This window comes from Nannospalax galili, unplaced genomic scaffold (genome assembly GCF_000622305.1).
Source record: "Nannospalax galili isolate Female #2095 unplaced genomic scaffold, S.galili_v1.0 scaffold5, whole genome shotgun sequence".
Classification (NCBI taxonomy): Eukaryota; Metazoa; Chordata; class Mammalia; order Rodentia; family Spalacidae; genus Nannospalax; species Nannospalax galili.
Window position 1 is genome coordinate 2439945 of NW_008353126.1, and position 27224 is coordinate 2467168.

The window sequence follows — 27224 nt, forward strand, 5'->3', positions numbered from 1 at the left end:
CGCAACAAGGCAAGTCGGCTGAAGCGTCGGGCGCTCTGGTTCAGACTCACAGAGACCACGCAACTCTACCCAAGTCCCAAAGCCTGTGCAAAGCCTGGAGAAGACTGTTCCGGAGACGCGGGTATAGCGGAAGAGCCGGGCAGACGCAACGCGAGGAGGACGTAAGATCCGCGTCCTCCGGCTGCGATCTCTGGGTCCTGGGTCAAGATCCCGACTACCGCAGTAGTCTTCCCGCCGTCCTCGGCGGCTGGCTCGCACCTCAGAAAGTCAGTTCTCTCTCAGCACTGGCCCGAGCTCCAGCGCCCCTAGCAACCACCGACGACAGAAAGCGGAAGGGCGCCCTGGTCCCGCCCTCCCTGCGTCTACCGAGGTCGGGCGAGGAAGCGCGTTGGCCCAATCACCGCGGCGACAACCGCGACTAGCCAATAGGAAGGAGGCACGGGAGGGCGGGCTGAAGAGGTCGCGAGCGCACGCGCAGACGCGAGCAGGGGGCCTTGGTGCTGTGGCGGTGTGGTTGAGTTGGGTGCTGCTGTAGTCGTGTGGCCCTTAGGAACCCCGCGTAGCCACCGCCGTTACCTCCTGTCCTCAACATGTTCCTCACTCGGTCCGAGTACGACAGGTTCGAATGGCGGGAAGCAGCTGGGTCGGGATGTGGGTGCGCGGAGCGGGCCGGCCGTGGCCGGGGTTCTGCAGTGTCATGGGGCGCCCCGGGAACCCTAGTCTGGCCGGACCTGGAACTCTCTGGCTCCCGAGGCGCCTTCCCCGAGCTGGAGTCCGGCCGATCGGACGCGCTTGTCCTGCAGCTGAGTCACCACTGGGTCCCAGTACCGTGCGGAAGCGAGAAGCACGGGTTTGTGCTGAGGGAGAAGGCTGTGGGATCCTGACTCCGACCTTTAGCCTGCGTCCGGGTTCATGCCTGCTAACTATGACTGCTTGAAAGTGGGATGCCCTGCCTTGAGTAAAAAGGCACCGAGACCGTTGAATGAGTTTGTACTAAGACGTACTGGGGAGTGCTTTTTTTTTTTTTTTAATTCAAAAGCGCGAAGGCAGTTTCAGCTAAGCCCGCAGTCTGGGTTTGTAGAAACCAGAATTTACAGTGGTTCTCAGATTTATAATCATGCTGATTTCACTTGACTATAGTTTTTCTGGCTTTTATAAAAGTTTATAGCAAGTTAATTTTAGGATTGTGTTGAAGGCCAAGTGTTTTCTAAAGTCAAAGCTTGTGTGATTGTATTTTTACTTTTTTAAACTTTCCGGTCTTGGAAATACTAAGTAATGCTGTTATAAATGTAGAGATTTTTACTTTCAGTTTCTGTTTTGAGCAGTTTTTACAAGCAATTAAGTTTGTTTGAAACCTGAGAAAAGCAGACTTTTTTTTTTGTACTTAGCTGGAGAAACTACTTTTCTCGGCAAGTATATTGTTGACCCTGTGAAAGTTGTAGCACCTGGAATGGCCACTTTTTCATCCATTTGCTGACTCATAGAAGGTATACACACACACGTTTTAAAAATCACCATCTTTTCCTCCTGTTAAGTAAAGTGATTTTGTTAGCATTTAGATTTCAGATGATTTAGAATCATCTTTAGGCGCTAAAGTTTTGAGAAAATTGTGATTTTCATCACAATTTATTGTTTTATTAAGTTGTGATTGTTAACATATATTGTTGCTTTGTGTGTTGTTTTTGTGTGTACTCTAGAATATATAAAGTATAGTTTTCCCTTGTTTTAGCTAATATACTTGTTTTTGCTATATACAATGCAGTGTTCAGGGTGCTGGTTTTTTTTTTTAATTATTTTATTTATTTTTGTTTTATGTGTACGAGTGTATTGCCTGCATGTATGTGAGTGCACCCGTGTCATGCAATTCCGCAGAGGTCAGAAGAGGGCTTCAGATTCCCCTGGAACTGGAGAGTTAAGGATGGTTCGTAGCCACCATACCATGTGGGTGCTGGGAATCGAACCCGGGTCCTCTGCAAGAGCAGTCAGTGCTCTTAACCGCTGAGCCATCTCTCCAGCTCCAGGGTGCTGGTTTTACAGGATCCTTACTCTCCTGTAGGAGACTGACTCGTATAGAACTGTTTACAAAAGCGACTATAGTGTGAGACAGAAATGTATTGGCACCAATAGAAGAATTTAAATCAGCATTGGAAGTTCTGGTGAGAGTTTGCATGTGTTGTTAAGGGATCAAGGAAATGATTTCAGTTGGATCTTGAGAAAGAAGCTTTTAATAAATACTGAGAATCCACAGTTTTGAGTCAGAGAATATAGGATGAACAAAGGAGGGACAACAGAAAAGCATAGTGAGCGTTTGAGAAAAGTGCAGTCTGACACATATAGGATGCATATTATGGGCCTAGTGGGAGATAATGGGACCAACAGGATGGTGCTAGATTATTTCATGGGTTAATAGTAAGCTAAGTATTTGGGTCTTCTCTGTAGGCAACTATGTGCCATTAATTTTCCTCCTCCATCTCCTCTATTTCTCCCCCCTCCCCTTCCTCCTAAAAAAATTTGTTTTAAACACAAGGTACAATCTGTAGCACATAGTGGCCTGGAATTCACTGCATGACCTAGGTTAGCCTCAAATTTTTGGTGATCCCTCCTGCCTTACCTCCTGGGTACTAGGATTACACTCATGAACCCCTGTACCAGGCTTTAATTTTCATTTTAAGAAGTTGCCTAGGGACTGGAGAGATTGCTCAGAGGTTAAAAGTACTTTCTTGCAAGCCGGGTGTGTTGGCGCACACCTGTAGTCCCAGCACTTGGGAGGCAGAGGCAGGCAAATCTCTGTGAGTTCAAAGCCAGCCTGGTCTACATAGTGAGTTCCCGGACAGCTAGAGCTACAGGGAGACCCTGTCTCAAAAAGACCAAAAAAAAAAAGTACTTTCTTACAGAGGACCTGGATTCTGTTCCCAGCACCCACATAGTGACTCACAGCCTTCTGTAATTCCAGTTCTAGGGGAACCCAGCACCCTCCTCAGGCACAGATGTGGTATGCTTACATATCTGCAGGCAGAACACTGGTACACGTAAAAGAAAACAAAATAAGAAGTTGCCTCATCACAGTTATTTTTGTTAGAGTTTGACTGGATAGGAAAAAGGAACAATTCAACACCAGTTAGGTGGCTCTTACAACAGTGAGGTGAAAGGTAATAAGGACATTGAGAATGGAAGTTATATGTGACTATGGAGGCGGAGTTGATGTGAATTAGTATGACTTAGCATTGGTAGATATGGGAGAAGATGGGTCAAATCATCTTGAGCATTCTAACCTTGGAGAACAAGGAGACTAGAGGTGTTTTAAAATGTGGGAGTGAGCCGGGCATGGTGGTGCATGCCTTTAGTCCCAGCACCTGGGAGGCAGAGGCAGCGGATCTATGAGTTCGAGGTAGACCTGGTCTACATAGTGAGTTCCAGGCCAGCTAGGGCTACAGGGAGACCCTGTCTCAAAAAGAACCCCCCCCCATAGTAGGCATGGTACATGTGAAGCTAACTGGATTTAAAAGATAATATTTCAGATTGGAAAATGTAGAATGTTAGGTACTAACAGGCTATCCAACTGGAATTGTTCAGCACTTAGATTAATTTGGAATTGGTGCTTAGCATATATGAAATAACCCAAGGAGACAATGCAATTTGGGAAGAGGGGCAAGACCAGAGCCCATATTTGGGAGAATGAAATAATGTCTCACAGGATGAAGATTGTAAATTAGGGTGAGAAAAAATTGCAACTACATAAAATTTGCAGAGTTCTTCCATTTCTCTGTAGTTAACGGTTTTAACAAAGGCAGGACAATTTATTATTTTTCTTGAGGAAGTTAAAGTTAGTGGTGGGTGAAACTAGATCTCACTTCCGGGGTGTGTGTGGTGGGGAGGTGTGGGAGTGTGTGTTGTGGTACTGGGATTTGAACCCAGGGCTTCACACATCCTGGGCGAGTGTTCTACTGCTGAACTATGTCTCCCGCTCCATCCTAGGTCTTTTGAACTCAAGATTTTTCTTTCAGTGATTTTTTTTTTTTTTTTAAACTGTTCTTTAGAGTCCTGAACTTCCTTTTAAATGGTTTTAGTAATTATTACCTGAGGAGCAAATGGGAACCTGGAGGGTAAGAGTCTCTCTCCACCCCCTCAAGTCAGAACAGTTCTCAGAAGATAGTATAGTGGAATAGTTAAAGCTTGGTCACAGTACTCAGATTTCCAAAGGTTAAACATTCTTTTAAAAAATATTTTTATTCACATGTATATGTGTATGTCTTTGTGACTGAATGTCAGTATGTGTGTTGGTGCCTGTGGAGGTCAGAATATATCAGATACCATGGAACTGGATTACAGGTGGTTGTGAGTTGCCTGATGTGGGTGCTGGGAGCCTAACTCAGGTGCTCTGGAAGAGGAGCAATCACTCTTAAACTCTGAACCATCTCTCCAGCCCGTGTACAAATCAGATTTCCTAAATTCTAATTTCAGTTTTGCCTCTTCTATTTTGAGTAGCTTTGAGGAACTTATTTGATCTTCCTATGTTTCAGCCGCCTTGTCTGTAAAATGATATTTATGTTAGAATATTACATAGGGTGGTTTTGAGGATTAAAGTAAAACATTTAAAGGCTTATGACAACACCAGACATATAGTTAATAACCTGTACATGCAGACTTTAGTATTATTTGTTACAGTTTTTTGATCTATATGGTGCAGAATTAGCACTCATATTTGTGTGTGTGTGTGTCTATAAGTATAACATCTATTACAGTTTTTAGATCTATATGGTGCAGAATTAGCACCCGTATCTCTGTGTGTGTGTGTGTGTGTGTGTGTGTGTGCGTGTGTGTGTGTGTGTGTGTGTATTCAAGTATATGAGTGTATGTATAGGCCAGAGGTTGATGCTGAGTAGTATCTGTGATAGACAGTTATTTATACACACACTTGTACACATAGAAACTCCTTTTTAAAAAGTTTTGGTTAAGCAAAATTTGAAAACATTGTGTTGTGTGCATCTTGTAACATCTAAACTTCATAAACTTAAGGGTTGCAGTCATTTTTATTCATTGAAATATTTTTAAGCGTAACTGTGTACTGAAAACTTCTGTAGCTAACCCTGTTTGGTGTGTCTTCTCCATGGGGATTACCAACACACTGGTGCAAAATAGAGGGGAGCATGTTTTAGAGAGAAAAGCAGTCTAGCATGTAATTGGCATAAATATCTATTGAGTGAGCTAACTAGATAGATTAGGCTTTAGTAACTAGATGGACCTCAGTCTATTGTTAATATAACAATACTCTCATACAAATAAGTACAGAAATATACTTGTAGCTGACTTTGATTTAAAAATAAGAGCTTGACCTCAAAGGTACATAATGAGAAAAAGGAAAAGAAAAAAAGTGACATTTTCTTGGAAATGGCCTCATAGTTTGGGGTCATGAGTTTATCAAAGGAATTGGTAAATTGATTCAGAATTTGTCCAGGTTGATTCAGATTACCTGCTTTCGTTTATCAGTTTGTTAAGACTAGGAGTGGGGCTGTTGGTGTACCAGAAAACCAGAGAGTCATGGCAGCCTACATGTCCTGCAGTCAGCTGAGCTGGGTGTCCAGGAACTTGGTTCTGATATGTATGACTTACTGCTTGGACAGTTTTTAATACTTTTTTTTTAAATTACAGGGGTGTGAATACTTTTTCTCCAGAAGGAAGATTATTTCAAGTGGAGTATGCCATTGAGGCTATCAAGGTACGGTAGCAAGTAGTAGAAACTTTGAAGCCTCCTAACAGCCCCCACACTTTACCAGAAGAACATTTGGAATAAATGTGTTTTAGAATTATTTTAGAAAACATTCTCATATCTCTTTAACCAGCCACTATTTTTATAACAATTTTAATACTATTCCTGAAGTCTATTTTAAGACTTTTTGAACAGATAGATGCTTCGTAATTGTATAAGTAGCTTTGTTTCCATGAAAATGGAGGGATGTGCTTTTGTTTCTAATCTTCTTGGCTATAAAGAGGGGTGTAGAATTCCAGAGTTAGCCCTGTATTTGTGTGTGTGTGTCTGTTTTCATACATGTTTGTATACGTGTATGCAGGCATGTGGAGGTCAAAGGTTGACAGTGTGCATCCTCAGTCACTCTCCGCCTGATATTTTGAGTCAGGGTCTCTCATTGACTGGAACTCACTGGTTCGGCTAGACTAGCTGGGCAGGGATTTTCCTGTCTCTGCCTCCCCAGTGCTAGGATTACAACAGGTGTGTGCCACTGCACTGGCTCTGGGTCTGGTAGTCAGGTTCTGTTGCTTGAGCTGCAAGCACTTTATCAACTGAGCTACTTCCCCAGTCCCCTGTATTCATTCCTTTTTATATTTTGTTGTCTTGAGCAAATCATATAACTGTTCATCTCTGTAAATCCTGTTGATAAAATCATAAATTTGTAGGAACTGAAAAGAAATTTGTCCTGTAATCTAGTAACAAAATCAGATGCATAGGGCTGGGAGTTGGTTGAGTGCTTGCCTTGCATGTAGTCTCCAGCAGCACACGCACATACACACACGTCAAATACATACTTCAAACCAGTATTCTAAAAATTAAAAAGAAGTCTATACCTGAAGTTAGTTATCATATTGGAATTGCATTTGTTGAATTATGGGTAGCTGAAATAACTTGTCATTTGGTATTTAATATTCTTCTAATATTTAAGAAGAAACCTTACTGAAAAACAGGAAACATGTATATCTATAATCTTTAAATATAGCAGTGAAAACGAATGCTTAGGAGAAAGAAAGAAAAATATATACAGGCCCCCAACCTAAAAAAATTTGATTTTGGTTTTCTAGGATAAGGCTCAGTCATTAGGCCCCAGTTATTAACAAAGTTGGGAGTTTCTGTTGCAGTCCAGCTTTTCTCTGTGTGCTTGAGTCACCTCCATATCTCCAAACAGCATCTACCTTGTAACCTCTACTAGAGTTTTAGTGACAGAATGTTTGCTCACAAAACTGCTCATTCTGGAGCTAGCGAGGTAAAGGTGCCTGTCTCTTAAGCTTCATGACCTGAGTTTAATCCTGTGTCCCACATGGTGGAAGGAGAGAACCAACTTCTTGTACTTCCTGGATACTAGGACTATAAACATTGCACCACCACATCCAATTTATGTGGTGTTGTAGAGTGAACCCAGAGTCTTGTGCATGCTAGGAAGCACTCTACCAACTGAGTTACATCCTCGATTTCTTTTGAGAAGAGGTCTGTAGCCCAGGCTGCCTGGAACTAAATACCTTCCTGCTTTTATTCCTAGTACTGGGATTTCAGGCATGGGCCACTAAACCCAAACTGAGTGTTTCTTTCCTAAATGGGATAGAACAGTGACTATCAGAATTCATTACCCATAGTATTGACTTTTTAAAAAATGAAACATTTTATTTCTGTTTGATAAAAAGTATGTGTTTTATTTTTTTGTGGGTTATGGTCATGATACATTTCTGAGTGTGGATTTTTGCCAGAAAGTAAAAACCACTGCTCTAGAGAACAGTGCCTTGTTTCATGCAAGAAGAGTGTTTGTGGATGCTGACCTCTTAAATCTGAGCAGGGAAGTAAGGCTAGGATTCCTAACATACGTTTGTATATTTTTACTTACTTGGTTTTCAGTCAACCCTTTGACTATACTTGGTGTCCCCAGTCTAAACATTTTTTCATCCTTTTCAGAGAGTAAGCCAGGGTCTTCTGCATGAGTAGATATGGAACAGCCATCTAGCTTTAAAAAATAGGGGAGGGAGCCTTGGGGTTCTGTTTCATTTTTCATTTTTTGGCATTATTCAGGAGTGGTCTCCTGGTCTTGGGTGTGTTAGGCAAGTACCCTACCATTGAGCTACATCTTTAGTCCCTTTTAATTTTTTTAGTTTGAGACAGAGTCTCACTAAATTGTATAAGCTTGACTATGTAGCCTAGGTTTTGATCCTCCTTAATAGCTGGGATTATAGGGAGGGACCACCAAACTTAACTGGAACCTGTTTAAAAGACATTGAACTGTCTTGAAATTTTCAGCTCCTCTGTCACGTTCATTTGCAGAGGTATGGTTATCATTTCCTTTCTGGAGGGGGCCTTTGATGAAAATCAGATTATCACTAATCTATCTTTTGAGAGTCAGAATTTTTTTTTAATACAGGTGTGATTTTTTTTAATTTTTTTTATTTTGTGTGTATGAGTATTTTGCCTGCATGTGTCTAAGTGCACCCATGTCGTGCAATGCCTGCAGAGGTCAGAAGAGGGCATTGGATCCGTTGAACTGGAGTTACAGAGTGTTGTTAGCCACTATGTGGGTGCTGGGAGTTGAACTAAGGTCCTCTGTGAGAGCAGACAGTGCTCTTAACCACTGAGTCATCTCTCCAGCCTCAAGCTTCAGAATTTTAATGCTGAGTTTTTTCCCATTATCTTAGTGGATTTATGCTTATTTGTTTTAAAAAGCTCTTTAGTCTTATATTAACAGGCTTGAGGAAGTAGAGCTAATACGTGTTCAGTCTGTATTCTTAGAAGTAAGAACACTCACTATTTACATTAAAGTTTTTGGCAATTCATCTCTTACACATTCAATGATATTCTTTGATTTTTTTTTTTTTTTTTACAAAGTGATAATGAGAGGTTAGGGCAGGACAATCCTGAGTAAAGCTAGCCTGGGCAACCCTGCCTCAAAAAACCAAGTAATTTACCAAAATAAAATAAGAAGCTGGCATTTAACAGTACTTCTAAATGAAGTTAGAATGTCATACATTTGAAGAGTAATGTATATGTATGAGACATGATGTGATAGTTAATACTGATTGTCAGATGACAGGTTCTAGAATCACTGAAGAGAGAAGAGCTTCTGGGCATGTCTTTGAGGGTTTTTCAGATAAGATTAATTGAGGTAGGAAGGAAGGCCTGCCTTGTATGTTGGCTGCACCATTCCATGGACCTTGATCCTGCACTTCGTAGAAAGAAAGCTTGCTGAGCACAAGCATTTGTCTCTCTTCTGACTGTGGATGTAGTGTGACTAGCAGCCTCCCATTCCTGTCATCATGCCTTCCTGGGTGTGATGGACTCTGTCCCCCCTCAAGCTGTGAGCCAAAATAAAATCTTCCTCTTGTCAGGTATTTTGTTAGTAGCAGCTATAGGTGACAATTCAGTCTGAAGACACATTAAACATGTTTTGTGTAGAAAGATGTGTGGAGGGACTGGAAAAATGGCTCAGCAGTTAAGAGTGCTTGCTGCTGGGAGCTGGGGAGCTGGCTCACAAGTTCAGGGCATTGGCTTCTCTTGCAAAAGGCCTGGTTCAGTTCCCAGCACCCACATAGCAGTTAACAACCATCCTTAACTCCACTTCTAGGGGATCCAAAGCCCTCTTCTGGCATCCTCAGGCATTGTGTGACACAGATGCATTTACATACATGTAGGCAGAACACTCATACACATAAAATTTGTTTCAAAAGAGTGCTTACTGCTTATGCAGAGGCCCTGAGTTTAATATCCTCATCGAGTGGCTCACAGTCACCTGTAACTCCAGCTTTGGGGAATCTGATGCCCTCTTCTGACCTCTGACCTCTGTGGGCACATGCACATACCCACATACAACACACACACATACATAAAAATAAGATAAATATTAAAATATTCATGGAATTCCGTGATGTTGTTACAGTGGCAGGCTTAATTGAGCCTGGTGCTCCCAGTTGGCAGTCATTGCTTCACAGAGTTAAGTAGGTACAATGGAAATTCAGGGAAGAAAGCACGGTCTTGGAAGGCTTTAGGAAACAGTGGTAGAACTTGGAGAGGCAGAAGGAAGAGTATCTTCAGAGAAGACAGCTTTAGGAAAGGTACACGTGTTGCCTGTACCTTGAACAAGTGGGTTGAGCTGTGCCTAAGGGACCAGTTAGTGTTTTAAGGTGGTTATTGAGGATGGTGGTCATTTTGTTCTTCCTCCTTTATCCTCTCTTCTGGAGATGACATAAGTTTGGGGAATATGACCTTTTGGGACAGACTAATACAGGGAGCAGAGGTGACCAGTTTCAGGAAAAAAACTATTAGGGTTGTATTACTTTCTTGCATACTACGATTAGGACTTTAAAATTCCTCTTCCTCAGTATTAAAGTTATTGAACACTCCAACCCCATTTTGATGATGGGGGTTAAACCCATGACCTTGTATATGCTAGGCAAGCACTCTACCACAGAACTCTCCCCTTCTACCCAAGCCCTGGATTTCCTTTTCAGAAGCACAAAATTCTGTAAATGCCTTTGATCGCAGGAACAGTGTGTTTATTACTGTACTTCCTGTTCTTTCTGTGTACTAGGTATGGATAATGGAAGCTTCTGCTTGTGATGGTGGACATAGATTTCTTTGATCTGCACATAGGTCACCATAACATGTTTTTTTGTGTGTGCTTTCTTTTGTTTTAGCTTGGTTCTACAGCCATTGGCATCCAGACATCAGAAGGTGTATGCCTAGCAGTGGAAAAGAGAATTACCTCCCCACTCATGGAGCCCAGCAGCATTGAAAAGATTGTAGAGATCGATGCTCATATAGGTCAGTAATGAGGGAAGCTGCTCTGTAGGATCTGGCCTGAGTTAACTGATCTTCTGTGATGTTCAAGGGGAACTTCATGTAGTAAATGCCTTATTCACTGATTAGCTATCATTTTCAAGCAGGAGGTCAGTGTGCATACCTTTCGGGAGCATAAAGCAGTCACAGGATTCAATTAGGCTTAGCTTACTATGAGAAATTCCTTTCATCCTCACATGCTAGGCAAGTGTTCTACCATTGAACTGTACCCCAGCCCTTGGCAAATGTGATGATATTGAAATGCATTGAATCATAGACAAGTTCTCTATGAAGGCTGTGTCTTCATTGATTTGTAATGCTACCTTTGGTGGTAAGCTGCCAAGAGCTGAGGTAGTGTGCTAGTGTCCACTGAGAAGAGTAATTCTCAAAGATCTTTGGAGTGTGTAATTTTTAAGACTAATGTTGATCGTGGGGCTGGAGAGATGGCTCAGTAGTTAAGAGCACTGACTGCTCTTGCAGAGAACCCGGGTTTGATTCCCAGCACCCATATGGCAGCTACAAACCGTCCTTAACTCCAGTTCCAGGGGAATCTGAAGCCCTCTTCTGATCTCTGCAGCATTGCAAGACACGGGTGCACTCACATACATGCAGGCAATACACTCATATACATAAAATAAAATAATAAAAAAAAATAATGATCAGATCAGCTCTTTTCCTCTGTTTTTAGATTTATTGTCTTTTCTGTGTCTTCCCTTACCCTCCTTTCTTTGGTCTTCAGTATAATTCTCTTCCTTTGGATTTTGACAGTTGCATTATAACATCAGTACTTCTACTTAGTCAACTATCACGTTCTCTTAATCTGTTTCTTCAACTTTATTAATAAAATGTTTGCTAAATAATTGCTTAAAGGCATAAGTACCAAATACCATAGTCTGGGGGCTTGTTATTCTCATAGTTAAAGGAAACAGATTTAGAACATTGTGTTCTAAAGATCTCAGATCATCTGTCTTTTGGTGGTAGATCAGTGTCCCTTCATTCAACAAATAGAAAACATACAATGTTGCTAAAGGGTTTAAGGATATAAAACATGGAAATTCATGTTTGGTTGGCTGTTGCTGTATTCTGTATTCTAGCTTACTATCTGGACTTCATTGTCATTATGGGTGTTTTTTTATTTGTATCATCATTATACTTATATTCAGTGCTCATCATTTCCCATTTAATATGGTGGGTATATTGCCCATGAGCTTGTTGCCATGGTTCTACTACAGGTTTTTGTTATTTCCTGATGGATGAAAAGTTCTGAAGGATTTGGTTGTGCTGGCTCACTGTTGCTTTTACATTGCAGGTTGCGCCATGAGCGGGCTAATTGCTGATGCTAAGACTTTAATTGATAAAGCCAGAGTAGAGACACAGGTAAAAAATCAACATCTTCTCTCTCTCTTTTTTGGGGGGTCTTTTTGAGACAGAGTCTCCCTGTAGCCCCAGCTGTCCTAGAACTAACTATGTAGACCAGGCTGGCCTTGAACTCACAGAGATCCGCCTGCTTCTGCCTCCCCCAAGTGCTGGGATTAAAGGTGTGCGCCACCGTGCCTGGCGCTTCTTCTCTCTTTTTTACAGTGATGCACGAATACCTTGTTTAGTGATGATAGAGCTGCCTGAGCTACATTGCAGGTGTCTGCTAACAGTAGACATGGCTCTTGGGAGTATTTTGGGTAGTCTCCAGTTAAAACTTCTAAGACTTAGAAATTAGCTCTTCAGCCATTGCAGCTTAAACGAAGCCCTTGACCAATAAAGCTGACAGTCTGCTGCTGCTTCTAGATTTATCTTACTTTACCATAAAGCATGCATTGTACTGTTTTTCCTTATTTTCTATGGGAATATCATAGTTAAAGGATATTTCCATGCAACTGCCTTTCCTGCCAGGCTTATAAAAGTGTTCTCATCCAATAAGTAATGATTTGTGCCTTGTGAAATACTAGTTAGGAATGCTGGGTTTTGTTTGTTTAACTTGAGTACCTAGAGAATAGGCTAGTAAGAAAAATAATTACCAGGTAAATTTTTTTTCACTTCCTTGCAAATTTGCTTTCAGTACTTAAATAAGAATAATTTAATGTAAGCACTAACATTCACTTTATGAAAAGACTAAATTTGGTGCTTTGCTTTTAGGACTTGAACCTATTTTTCAAGAGACGCAGCGTATAGTCCATCCTTTTTTCCAGAGCTCGTTCATGTGCACATTTATGGACTTTTTATCTGTCCTCTTCTCTTCTTTTTCCTTCCACTGCCTCCCACCCCTCCTGAACAGCCCAGGCTGGCCCTGAACTCACAGTCCTCAATTCAGCCTCCTGAGTGCAGGGATTGTAGGCATGCAACTTAGTGCCTGGACATTAGAGTTGTTCCTCTTCTCATACAGTCCTGAGTACTCAGTGGCTAGTGTTAATCAAGAAAAAAGCATTTGAGCTGGGCAGGTGCAGACCTGTATAGCAGCCCAGGAGGCTGAGGTGGGAGGATTGCAAGTTCTAGGTCTGCCTGGGCAATATAGCGAGACTCTGTCTCAAAAACAGAGCATGTGAGCCTTTATTTTCTAACCACACTTGTTAGAGAAGTGATGGACTGCTTGACATCCCTTACTAGGAAGTGTTTCCATTCTTTGCCCTTTTTCTAGAACCACTGGTTCACCTATAATGAAACAATGACGGTGGAGAGTGTGACCCAGGCTGTGTCCAATCTGGCTCTGCAGTTTGGAGAAGAAGATGCAGATCCAGGTGCCATGGTGAGTATGATGCTTGTGTTGTTTGCTTGCTGTTCTCTAGGATGTAGGACATTTGTCCTCCACACATATTTTCCTAGCCTCTCTGTCACTTTATTCATGGCCACTTCTACCTTTTGCCTTTTGGTTTTAGTCTCGTCCCTTTGGAGTAGCACTATTGTTTGGAGGAGTTGATGAGAAAGGACCCCAGCTGTAAGTGGTACCATTTTGCCATTTTCCCCTGCTTTTGGGGGGTCATGATAATTATTATAATTTGTGATGGGGACTAGTAAGTCAACTGAGATTATCAAAGAATTGGAAGGGACTCGAAGCTCACTTAGTAGGGTGCTTGTCTAGGATGCTAAATCCCTAGCACTGCATAAAACCAGTGTAGTGATGCATGCTTATATTCCTAGTTCTTGAAAAATGCAGACAGGAGGATCAGTTTAAGTGCATCCTTGGTTACATAGTGAGTTTCAGGCCAGCCTGGGCCACTCTATCTTAATAAAAAAGAAAAGAAAGAAAAATAATAATTAGGAAAATGTAGGACTTCTGACTGTAAAATTCAGTGTTTCTGTGTTTATAACAATAGAATTTAGGGATCCATGAAGAATTAACCTTTAGGGGGCTGAAGAGATGGTTCAGTGGCTGAGTGCACTGGCTGCCCTGGCAGAGGACCCAGGTACAGTTCCCAGCACCCACATGGCGGCTAATAACCAGTTGCAGGGCATCTGACACCCACTTCTGGCTTCTGTAGTCATTGTACACATGTGGTGCACTTACGTACATGCAGGCAAAACATTCATACACATAAAATAAATTACTTACGCCGTAAAATTAAATTTTAAAATAAATATATTTTTTAAAGGTCTGTACCCTCAGAACAAAATACTTTTTGGAACTGTGCCTCAGTATTTCAGTGACATGTCCTACTGCAGGGTAAAGCCCTTAGGCATTTTTAGTGAAGCATTTGTTGCATAAAATGTGTCCTGTTCCTCTTGCTCATTTAAATCCTTTTCCTTTGGCCATTTTTACAGGTTTCACATGGACCCATCTGGGACCTTTGTACAGTGTGATGCTCGAGCAATTGGCTCTGCTTCAGAGGGTGCCCAGAGCTCCTTGCAAGAAGTTTACCACAAGGTAACTAAACATTCTCACAACTTGTATTATCATTTTTCAAGTCAATGTATAATGTGTAATCAAATCCACAGACATAAAGCATTCTTAGTTTTACAGTTGTGTATTCTTTTAGCATCACAGCTTAAAACAAGGCATGGAACACTCTGACTGCTAGTGAACAGGCTATCAGTATTCCCTCTCACTTGCAACCACATTTACCAGTATAGAATTTTGTCATTCTTGCACTTTTCATAAATAGGAGTAATAGAGCTTGTCATTTTTATTGTAATTTCATGCTGGAATTGAAGCCACGGCTTTATTTACTAACCCAGGCTGTACCACTTGAGTTACCAGCCCCTGGGATAATGTCTTTGAGATACATCCATGTTGTATTGATAGTTCCTTTTATTGCTACCTTATGTTCTGTGGTATGGATATACCACAACATGTTTGTCCTCTATCCTTACAACTTCACTTAGTTGATAATGCCTAGTATGCCTCTTTCTTTCTGGCACTCTTTCTGGAATGGGAAGATTGGGGGTTTTTGTAACTCAGGGCTGTGACTAAAGGCTGCCATGCTTCTCTTCAGGAGAGTCACACAGGGATCTCTGCTCATATCAACACTTAGCATAGGTATATTTCAGAGGTACTTTGGGTTTGGTTCTAGACCACTATAATTAAATGAATATTGAAAGCAAGCATATAAAAAGCATACATAAAAAGTAGGTTTACATTATACTTACTAAGTATGCGCATTATGTCTTCGAAAGATTGACATATGTACAATTTTTTTTGTGTGTTACTAAAAGTGCTAATAATCAGACCAGGTGTGGTAGTGGTGGTGCACACCTTTAATCTCAGCACTTGGGAGACAGAGGCAGGTAGCTCTCTGAGATCAAGGCTAGCCTGGTCTATATAACAAGTTCCAGGTCACCTGGGGCTACAGGGAGACCCTGTCACAAAAAAAACAAAAACATTATTAATCATCTGAGTCTTTAGCAAATTGCACCCTTTTTGGAATGGAGTATCTTGCCCCCATGTTGATAGTTCTGACTGATCAGGGTGGTGGTTGCTGAAGTTGAGGTAGCTGTGGCAACTTTTTAGAGTAAGGCAATAAGGAAGTCTGCAGCATCCGCTGACTGTTCCTTTCAGGGAAGATTTCATTGTAGCATATTATGGTGTTCGTAGCATTTACCTATGGAAGTTTCTTTCAGAAATTTAATCAGACAGGGTATGGTGGCACATGTCCTTAATCCCAGCTCCAGGAAAAAGAGGCAGTTAGATCTCTGTGAGTTCCAGGGCAGTCAGAGCTATGTAATCAGACTGTCTCAAACCCCCCCCCAAATTAATCTGTATGCTAATCTTTCTTGTGCTTTAACAACTAAGTTTATGTAGTATATGTAGTATCCTGCATTCTTTGTTGTTATTTCAACAATGTTAACAGCTTTTCAGGACTAAATTCCATCTCAAGAAACCTATTTGCTCATCCATAAGAACTCTTCAACCATAAAAATTTATCCTGAGGTACAGCAATTAAATCACATCTCTGGCCACCACTGCTAGTTTTAATTCCTTGCTGTTTCTACATCATCAGTGGCTTCTTCCACTGGAGCCTTTGAACCCTTCTGTCATCCATGAAGGCTGGAATCAGCCTCTTCCAAGCTCTATTTTATGTTGCTATTGTGACATTCTTCCATGGATCACTAGTGTTTTTAATGGAACCCAGAATGCTGAATCCTTTTTAGATTTTCAATTTATTTTGCCTAGATTTATCAAGGAAAGTTATTGTCTAAGGCAACTAGTCCCATAAAAGGTATTTCGTACATAAGAGTTGATGATCAAAATGGCTCCTTGATCCATGGACTGCAGAATGGATATTGTGTTAGTAGCCATGAAAACATTACTGTCATTGTGCTCTTGGATGACCAAGAACATTGTCAGTGAGCAATATTTTGAAAGGGATTTTTTTTTTCCCTCAACAGTAGAATAGCTCTCAGTAGTTAGCTTAAATATTCAGTAAACCTTGTAAATAAGACTTTGTTCCATGTTAAGAGTACAGGAGAGTAGATGTAGTCTTATTCTTAAGGACCTTAAGATTTTCAGAAAAGTAAATGAGCATTGGCTTCGGCTTAAAGTCACCATTAAAGCTATGTTAAATCCTAAGAGATCCAGCCTTTTGTTTCAAGCTTTGAAGTCAGGCATTGACTTCTCTCTAGCTATGATAGTCTAGGTGGTATCTTTTTCCAGTATAAGGCTTTGTCTATAGTGAAAATCTGTTTGCTAGGCCTGGTAGCACAGGCCTATAATCTCAGCACTCTGGAGGAAGAAGCTTGGAGAATCACACATTCAAGCTCAGCCTGGATTATAAAGTGAGTTCAAGGCCAGCCTGGGTTATCCTAGCAAAACCCTGCCTCAAAAATAAAAAGTGAAAAAGGGGCTGAGAAAATAGAGCTCCCTGGTAGAACACTACATAGACAGCATATGTGAGGCCATAGGTTCAGTCCCCAGTACTGAAAAAAAAAAGAAAATGCCACAGCCTGGTATGAGCACTTGCTGCTTTTCCTGTTTATGTTATGAAGACTTCTTTTTCTTAAACCTTATAAGCCAACTTCTGCTAGTTCCCAACTTTTCATCTGCAGCTTCTTTACCTCTCAGCCTTTGTAGAGTCAGAAGGTTAGGGCTTTGCTGTGGATTGTGCTTTGGTTTAAGAGAGTGTCGTGACTAGCTTGATCTGTCCAAAGCACTGAAACTTTCTCCATATCAGCCCTTAACATTCATGTATTCACTGGAATAGCTCTTTCAGTTTCCATCAGGGGTTTTCTTCTTGGGGCTGGCGCAAGGGCTAAGCACTTAGGAGCTTACTGCTCTATCAGAGGACTGGAGTTGAGATCCTAGCACCCACGTCAGGTGACTCACAACATTTGTAACTCCAGTTCCAAGGGATCTGATTCCTTCTTCTGGGTACCTGCACATACATATTCATGGTCACACAGACACACACACAAACACAGACACACACACACCCCCCAAAAACAAATCTTTTTTAGAAAAGGTTGTTCTTCATTTACTGCTTAACTGGCACAAGAGGCCTAGTTTTCAGCCTATTCAGTTTTTGATAAACAATATGATTCCTCCTTTCTCTTGAATCCTTATAGGTCATTGTAGAGTTATTAATTGGCCTAATTTCAGTAATTATTGTGTCTTGGAATATGAGGAAGCCCCAGAAGAGATGAGCAGTCAGAACACAGTTAAGGTTATCATCTTAGGTAGGTGTGGTTTGTGCCACTCACTCCAGAGCATTCACAGTGATAACATCAAAGATGACTTGCTGGGTTGTGAGGATAGCTCTGTCAGTAAAGTGTTTGCCTTGTAAGTATGAGGCCCTGAGTTTGAGCTTTAAATCCACATTAAAAGAGAAAGCCAGAGGAGCTGGAGAATAGCTCAGCAGGTAAGATAGCATAAGACCCAAGTTTGGTTCCCTGTATCCACATCAGGTGACTCACAACTACCTGTAACTCCAGCTCCAAGGGATCTGCTGCCCTCTTCTGGCCTCTGTGGGCATCTATACTCATGTGCACATACCTATACACAGATACACATATACATAATTTAAAAATAAAAATAAATCTTAACCTCAAAAGCCAAGCACGGTGGCATGAGCTTGAAATTCTACTAAGGAGGCAGAAACTAGTGACTCTCTGGGGCTCCCTGGCCAGCCTGCCTAGCTACTTTGTGAACTCCAGGCCAGTGAGAGACCTAGTCTCAAAAAAATAAGTGAATAGTGTATGAGGAATGACATCTGACATTGTCCTCTGACCTCCACATGCACCTTCATACACATGAACACACACACAAAAAGAAAAAAGCTAGCATAACAGATAGGACAGTAATGAAGTTCGAAGTCTTGTGAGAATCAGAAACAAGAGACACAAAATGACCTCGTGCTTTTAGAAAAATGTCACCGGAAAGCTTGATCAACACAGGATTGCCACAAACTTTCAACTTTAAATAACACAGTATAACCTGCCAAGTGCTGTAAAACAAAACACAGAAAAATGTGGTAAGTCATTTGGGCATTATTCATAGAATGTCACCCAGGTTATACTGTCCTAATCAAGGAATTCAAATGAACACTAGTGTTTTACAGCCTTTGTCCTTTCTCAAAGATCGTTTACTATATGAAAGTAGCTTGAAAGTGCGACACTTCTCTGAGTAAGTGTATTCAACTTACATTTACTCGAATTTTCAGATACACTACATTACACAAATTAAAATAGGTATATTAATATTTGCAAGTCTTCTTCAGAGAGATAAAGGGGAAAGAGTTGAAGGAAGGGACTATGTACAATTAATGGCTCATCTCATTCTTTGTTTCAAGTCTATGACACTGAAAGAAGCCATCAAGTCTTCCCTCATCATCCTCAAACAAGTAATGGAGGAGAAGCTGAATGCAACTAACATAGAGGTATTGCCTTTGTTTTATTGTGTTTTTGCAGATATCATAACTCGTTGTTGAAGATTAAAGTAGATCAAGAAGGCCAGATCTTACATGCTTGTTTTTTAGGTTATTGATAACATTTGAATAATAAGCAGCTTTAGTAAATTGGTGATGGTGGAAGCCAGAATTCAGTGAGTTGAAGGGTGAAGGAGGGTGACAAGGTAGAAAAAACTAGAGTGTGCTTCTCTCAAGAGTGAATGTCAGCAGAAGGCAACACTGAAGAAAAAAAGAATTAGTGATAGAAAAGTTGTAAAAAAGAGAACACATAATTCAGATAAGGAGTTGGCTTCAGTGGGAAGAATTCAGTGTTGTTTTGAGAATGTGATATATGGTAGGTACTGTGCGAGGTGCTGGGGATAGGAATACAGAAAGTCCAACTCCTAGTGAAGTAGTATGCTGTGCAGTGGAAGGGACACACCGATAATCAGCTTGGGGTGGACCTTCTGTAACAGCAGTAAGAACAGGTTGCCATGTGATTGTAGTGTAGGACATTAAGAAGCATCCTGGAAGAGGTGATGTCTGGAGAAGGAGCTGAAAGATACTCCAGAAGAAGGAAATCGCATGCAAGGATCAAAAGATGGAAAAGAACTTTGTGTTAAAAGAGAACTTGAGCTGTGGGGATGACTCAATGTAGAGTGCTTGCCTAGCATATATAAGGTACCACAGCCAAGACAGAGAAATTTTCATCCTCCTAATGGTTTCTTCCTGCCCAATTGTAGCCCTTCCCCTGCCACTGACTTCTGCTCTTATAACCATGACTGATAACTGTAGGCTTACTTTGCATTCTATAATTTGATGTAAATGGGGTCGTATAATGTGTACTCTTTTGTGTCTTAATTTTGAAATTCATCTGGCTGAATCAGATTTTATTGCTGTAGGGTATTCCTTCAGCCTGTTTTTTAAACTGTATTATCAAGTTGTCTTCAAACAGAAGCTGTGTTTGGTATATTGCCTCCTTACTTATTCCTTAGTCATTACCATTCATTTCAGCCCTTTGTTGTTCTGTGAGAGTGTTCCTGGCTGTGATAAATCCTATTTGTCAGGATTTCCTGATCAGCTTTTGGAGCTGCCATTTGACCTTTCTAAAGCAGTCACCTCAAATTTGATAGTCCTAAAATTAAAATCATCTTTCCAGAAAACCATTTCCCATTCCAGTATTTCTAATTCTGGTTGATAACACCAACAGCTAGTGCCCTTGTCATTCACACGAGAAATCTGGGAGACTTTGATCTTCCTTTACTGTCACTAAATCTTGTCTTTGCTACCTTATAAGCAACTCATTTGTTGATGCTTCCCGGCATGTAGAGCTTTGCCTAAAATAACACTTGGTAAATGGCTGAGTCAAGATTTGTACCTAGTTCTGATTTTTAGGGTCTGTGCAGATTTTTGTTGTTGTTGTTCGTTTGTTTGGTGAGAGTTTTTGTAGGTAGCACAGGCTGTCAGGGAATTTTCTATGTAGCTCAAGCTAGCCTCAATTCACTGTCCTCCTGCCTCAGCCTGTCTAGTGCTTGAAATGATGGATTCTCTACTTTAAGTTAATACACTCTGTGAGATGTGAGCCACTATCCCCTCATCCCATCTTTCATTCCATATGTAGCTTCACAGAATCGCCTTGTTCTGCAAATGTCATTACATGTTTTAAGCATTTTTACCTTTAGCCTGCTCTTCCCTGCCTTCACTGTCTGGCCCATTAATATTCAACTTCCCCTGGCATGATGACGTTCACCTTTAGTCTCAGCATCTGGAAGGCTGAGGCAGGCAGATGTCTATGAGATTGAGGCTATCCTGGTCTGCATAGCATTTTCCAGGCCAGCTGGGGCTACAGGGAGATACCCTGTCTCTGAAAAACAACAACAGCAACAACAAAAATAAATGTTTCCTCTTCCTTGAAGCCTTCCTGTTCTCCAAGGCCTCTCCATTACATACACTAAGCACTATTATTATAGCACATAAATGAAAGCCTTTGGCATCTAGCATCCTCAGTAAGTGAAGACAGGGACTTTGTTCATCTTTGGATTCCTACTCTCTAATACAACTGTACTGTATACAAATCAATTATTAACGTAATAAGTGAAGAAGAGCTCTACCTGCTTTACAGCGGTTTTATAAAAGTAACGAGATAATAGAAAATCTCATATTCATTATGTAAATACATTTATCATTATGCAAATGTAATGAGTTATTTTTATTCATGTAGTGATGAGTAACTTCCTGAGGCAGCACTGGGTTCAAATCCTCTTAGTATTCATTTGCATCTGGGTTCTGTAGGACTATTTTATTCGAGTTTGCCCAGTTTCTGTTTTTGGCCCCTGTAATTTTTGGGAGGATTATCCTTAGGACATGAGTGACCTGGCAAAACAATCCTATAGGCTGTCTTCTGTTTATGATGTTATATCTCTGTCCTCACTGACATTGATCAAGGATGGCTATTATATCCTTAAGAGAAATAACAGTAATATTTATATCCAAGTCCCCTTGGAATAGAACTCATGGGCTGTATGGTCTCGAGCACATTGTTTTTTATGTATAGCAAATATATTTGAGGTTCTTATGATAATTAGTGCAATTGGATATAGGTTTTGGGAGAATCTACAAGACAGACTTTGAGAGGAGAGCATTTATTTTAATCTTTTTCCAGACGTCTTAAGATATCTTTTTCTGAATTTTATTTATTTAAAGAGAATAATAGGGGCTGGAGAGATGGCTCAGTGGTTAAGAGCACTGACTGCTCTTGCAGAGGACCCAGGTTCGATCCCTAGCACCCACATGGCGGCTACGAACCGTCCTAACTCCAGTTCCAGGGGAATCTGAAGCCCTCTTCTGACCTCCGCGGCATTGCACGACACTGGTGTACTCACATACATGCACGCAATACACATAAAATAAAAATAATAAAATATTTTTTTTTCAAAAAGAGAGAATAATAAAGCCAGGCATGGTAGCACATGCCTTTAATCCCAGCACTTGGGAGGCAGAGGTAGGTAGATCTCTGAGTTCAAGGCCAGACTGGTCTACATAGTGAGTTGTTCCAGGACAGCTGGGGCTACAGGGAGACCTTGTCTCAAAAAGACCAAAAAAAAAAGAGAGAGAGAATAATAAACATATAACTAGATTATGCTAATTTTGTCTGACAACTATCAAATTGATCTTATTTTAAAATACAGTAGCGTGGGGTTGGGGAGATAGTGCAGTCGGTAAAGTGTTTATAGAGGACCTACTTTTGATCTCCAGACCCTGTGTGAAACTGTGTCGCAGTGCTTGGGAGCAGAGACGGGTAGCTCCTTGAGACTCACTGGCCAGTTAGCCAGCCCAGCCTACTTGTGAGTTCCCAGCCAGTGAGAGAACAAGGTATACAGCACCCGAGGAGTGACGGCCAAAATTGTCCTCTGGCCTCCACATACATATGTGCATATGTGCACTTGCACATATGCACACACACAGGAAAAAAAAACCCTAATGTGTATAGTTTTAAAATAAAAACAAAATGAAATGACGTTTTAGACAAGCACAAAAACCTTGAGGCAAATGTGAAATGGTACCTATTTTGCAGGATTACCCCTGTCCTAGTTTGTTTCTCCATAGCTGTGACAAAACACTCTGACCAATACCAACTTGGGGAGGAAAGGGTTTATTTAGCTTACATCTCCCAGGTCACAGTTCATCCGGGACCCCAAGGTAGGATCTCAGGGCAGGAATGTGGAGGCAGGAGCTAGAGCATAAGCCATAGAGGAATGCTGCTTACTGGCTTGCTCCCCTGCCCCTGCCCCTGCCCCCCCACAGGCCCACCTGCCCAGGGGTGGCACCACCCACATCACTCAACAATCAAGAAGATGCCCCTCAGACATGGACACAGGCCAGTCAATAGAGGCAATTCCCCAATTGAGGCTCCCTCAACCCAGGTGTGTCAAGTTGACACTAAAGCTATTAGCACAACCCCCAAAACCTGGGATTTTGTGATAAACAGAGATGATGGTTCTAGTTAAATTGAGGTTCTCTTCACCCCTGGTGTTTTTTACTCTGTTTGGTTTTGTTGTTAATCAGTTTTACTCTGGACTGCTCTCTGCTGCTTGGTACTGCTCTCTTTAGTCACGATGAGTCCCTGCTGTAGTGCTACTGGAATTCCTTCATAGCTAGCCCTTTGTTGTTAGGTTCCCACAAAGACAATTTTAATATTTTTATTTATTTATATTTTTATTTTATGTGTATGAGTGTATTGCCTGCATATATGAAGTGCACTCGTGTCGTGCAATGGCCTGTGGAGGTCAGAAGAGAGGGTATTGTATTCCCCTGGAACTGGAGTTAACAGACGGTTGTTGGCTACCATGTTGGTGCTGGCATCAAACCTGGGTCCTCTGGAAGAGTAGCCAGTGCTCTTAACCACTGAGCCATCTCTCCAGCCCCACAAAGACAATTTTAAAGAAAATAATAATGATAGTTAACAATTGTTTATTATGTCCTAAGCACTTTGCATATATTATTAACATTCAGTCTTCACAGTTACTCTATGGGTATCCGCCTCATTTTACAGGTGAAGAAATAAAGGCACAGAATGGCTTAAGTGTCCAAGGTCACAGCAAGTTCAACTTGGAGTATAAATATGTTTTAAATGTATTGTTGGGGGACTGGGAATATAGTTCAGTGATAGAGCATTTGGCATTTGCCTAGTGTATGTGAGCTCCTAAATTCAGTTTCCAGCACCACACACACAGACGCAGGCATGCATGCACGCACACACACGTGGCTGCGTAGACCACAACAGGTGTGTAGAGGTCTGAGGACAACCTTCAGTGGTGGTTCTCTTGTGCCACAGCAGGCTCCTGAAACCGAACTTGAGTTATTGGACTCAGATTGCAGGCATCTTCACCCTGCTGAGCCATCTTGCAAGGCCCTACTTTAAATATCTTTCTAAAGGAATCTAACAGGAAAAAAAAAAAAATGTGCAGACTCTGTGTACTTTGCTGTTGCTTTTGTGATCCTTAACAGAAGTAACTTTAAGAAATAACAATGATGTCAGTTTGGTTAACATGGGGATTAACCTCAAAATAGAAAAATTGGTCAATAAGAATTTTTATTTTGGAGTCAGAGCTATTTTAGGGACTGCTGCTTGTAAAGGATATCCCCAGGACAGCAAATCCCTCAGTTCCTAATGAACAGCTGCAAAACCAGCACTTCTGACCCAGCTAGGGCCATCAGCAGGGAACCCAGCCCAGCTTATTAACCCTTTTTGTTCCTTTGCAGCTCGCCACAGTGCAACCTGGTCAGAATTTCCACATGTTCACAAAGGAAGAACTAGAAGAGGTGATCAAGGACATTTAAGAAAGAGCTGTTCTCAGAACTTCTCTGGGACAATTTCAGTTCTAATTGCCCTTAAATTTTATTTCCAGCTCTTATTTCTTGGAACATTTCCAATATATGTGTTTTTTTATGATGTCTGTACATAACAACAATTCTGAAATAAAGAAAATTTAAAATATTTGTTAGTTGTACAGTAGTCTGTACTTTTTTTTTTTTTTTTTTTTTTTTTTTTTTTTTGTCTTTTTGAGACAGGATCTCCCTGTAGCCCCTAGTTGGCCTGGAACTCACTATGTAGACCAGACTGGCCTGGTCACTGGTCATCACAGTGATCTGCCTGCCTCTGCCTCCCAAGTGCTGGGATTAAAGGCATACACCACCATGCCCAGACTTAGTGTGTACTCTTATAATAAGAAATGCTTATGTTCACAAAGAGGATCATGGTATTAATATTTCCACCCTGTGATCATATCTGTTCTAAAATTATTTCAGTGGTTCTCTGCAGCACAGTCAGCTCTAGCTCTGAATCCTTTGGTGTGGAAAAATGAATACAAACTAGTCCAGCTCCTCCCAGTGGTTAGTAGATGTCAATACCATTGAAGATCCATTTTAGTCTGAAAGTGTGTCTTGATAAATCTATACTTTTTCTTATATGAAGACATTGTTCATTGACCATCAAAAGGATGTCTTAGAGATCTCCCCAAACATTGATGAGTTGGAATAAGCCATAGTACTGTTACCTCTTCATGTGTCTTGACAGTAGTTTGGAAAGAAGAGCTATAAAAATGAATGGCCTTGATCTCAGTGGCAGTGAGTGATGAACCAAAGCCATATCAGAAAGAGACTTGCAAAATTCAGAAGTCACATTAGACTTTGAACTGTACTGTGAACTTCCTCTACTAAAGCTGCTGTCATGATTGGTTGAGATTATACAGTCATTTTGTTGTAGGTAGTAGGCATCACTACTTACCAGAAATTCTAAGGCTATGTGGCTGTGGTCATAGAAAAGTAATTTCTTGGGACTTGATCTCAGATTGTTATGGTTTTACATCACCAGCTCCTGAATAGTAGAGAAATGTCACAAGGATTTGAAGAGTCCTATCTACAGAATGGGTAGACCATATGCAGGGATGATGAACTGATTGTAATTTACTAATAATTCCAGAATAGCTGGGCTTTGTATATTGTCTTCATTAGGAAGTTTTACTCTTGATACTAATCAGTAACTCTTGAGTAGCCGTATTCATACAAAATTCATAGTGTGACTCTAGTGAAAAAGTGACTTGTACTTCTATACATTTGAAAACTGCAATGACAGGGAACACAGGGAGAAATTTTGCCTATATATACCACACAACAAAAACAACTCCACTGTATTATCAGTGTTCACAGACTTTGATTTTAATACTATTAATGACTGACGTGAGATTCATTTAGCTTCTGACCACTCTCTTATTAAACTATAGAAAATACCATTAGAAAGAACTATGAAACTGGTATCTGTAGGCCTGCCAAGAATCAGTCAGTGTCTCTCTCTCTCTCTCTCTCTCTCTCTCTCTCTCTCTCTCTCTGTCTGTCTGTCTGTCTTTTTGAGACAGGGTCTCCCTGTAGCTCCAGCTGGCTTGGAACTCACTATGTAGACCAAGCTGGCCTTGAACTCACAGAGATCTGACTACCTTTGCCTCCTGGGTGCTGGGATTAAAGGAGTGCACCACCATGCCTGGCCCAGCCACAATATTTTCTGTAGGTCAAGCATGGTGGCGCACACCTTTGGTCCCAAGCACTCAAGATCTCTATGCAGAGGGAAAGTACTGAGGAGAAAGTGCTTAGTCTAGCTCTCAGCTTCAGCCTACATTACCCATTTCCAGAGCAGGGTGTCTGTACTTTATAACTGGGAAAACGGTAAGTGTGAGAAAACGGTAAGTGTTGTACCTACTATAATTATAATGTGCGTTGTTCAAAGATAGACCTTTATTTTCTTTAGAATGTTAAGTTTTCTCATGTCTAAGAAATGCTCTTACTAGAAAAATGTATGTGTGTGTATGTTTATGTGTATCTTTCTGCAACAGATGTGTTTGAGAAAGTACAGTTTTTAGTAAGTTTACAATTTTCATCCTTTGAGTAAAGTAAGCTCTTAGGTATGTATAGTATTTCACAAAGAACTGGCAGTGCAACTTTGTTTATTGTCTATTCGACAAAAATGAAATGGTGAAAACACTAAATGATTCAAACATTTTGAGAGAATGAGCCTGTTCCTTGGTGGGACAGCACTTGCCCACCATACACAAGAACCTGGGTTTAATTAATCCCTATCACTGCAGAAAATATTTTTTCAGTGCATATGCAAGTTACCTTGTCTCCAGCAGTTTGAGGAAATATATATTGTAAGCATGTACCTGAAATCAACACATTAAAAAGTGAAGGTTGGGCCGGCAAGTGGTGGCATATGCTTGTAGTCCCAGCACTTGGGAGGCTGAGGAAGGAGAATCAAGGGTTTGAGGCCAACCTGGGCTACATAGACTCCCTGAACTTAAAAAAAAAAAAAAAAAAAAAAAAAAAAAAAAAAAAGATGGACATCATTGATGGCAACAAATAGCTAAAAAGTGTATCTGGTAGTTTCTCCAGGAGGTGGCACTGTTGAGCTGGCGTTCCTCTTTCCCGATAGTTAAGACAATAGACCATTCATCTTTGTCACCCAAACAAAGAAATATTCCTTTGTAGCGCCTCTTCCCCCACCCCAACGAATCACATGCCACTGGAACTGACTACCTTGTGATCTGCTCCATAGTTGGCAAGGATTGAAAAATAAACTTTAAAAAATAATGTGGCATTTCCAAAAGGAATATTTCACCAATTTTCATCTTGCCAGTAGCTCAGAACCCGGTGGACGATTCCGTGGACTGCCATCCTGCTCAGAGAGCGACCAGAACTTCACTTCTCACTTTTACTGTGTGTGTGTGATTTTTTTTTTGTTTTTTGTTTTTTTGTTTTTTTGGTTGGGGGCAGGGGGGAACCTAAACAGGTAAATCGTTTTGTTCGTAAATTAACAAAACCAGTATTTT

At 41.0% G+C, this 27224-nt stretch overlaps 1 protein-coding gene across 1 annotated transcript; it reads left to right on the forward strand.

Annotated features, from left to right (window-relative positions):
- Window positions 1-266: 266 nt before the first annotated feature.
- Psma5 (proteasome subunit alpha 5) lies at window positions 267-24345 on the forward strand. Its single transcript, XM_008850395.3, has 9 exons — window positions 267-619; window positions 5650-5716; window positions 10399-10525; window positions 11850-11917; window positions 13170-13277; window positions 13408-13466; window positions 14291-14393; window positions 18751-18837; window positions 24109-24345. Exons 1-9 carry the CDS (start codon window positions 591-593, stop codon window positions 24184-24186), a joined length of 726 nt encoding a protein of 241 aa, XP_008848617.1. The 5' UTR covers window positions 267-590; the 3' UTR covers window positions 24187-24345.
- Window positions 24346-27224: the final 2879 nt, after the last annotated feature.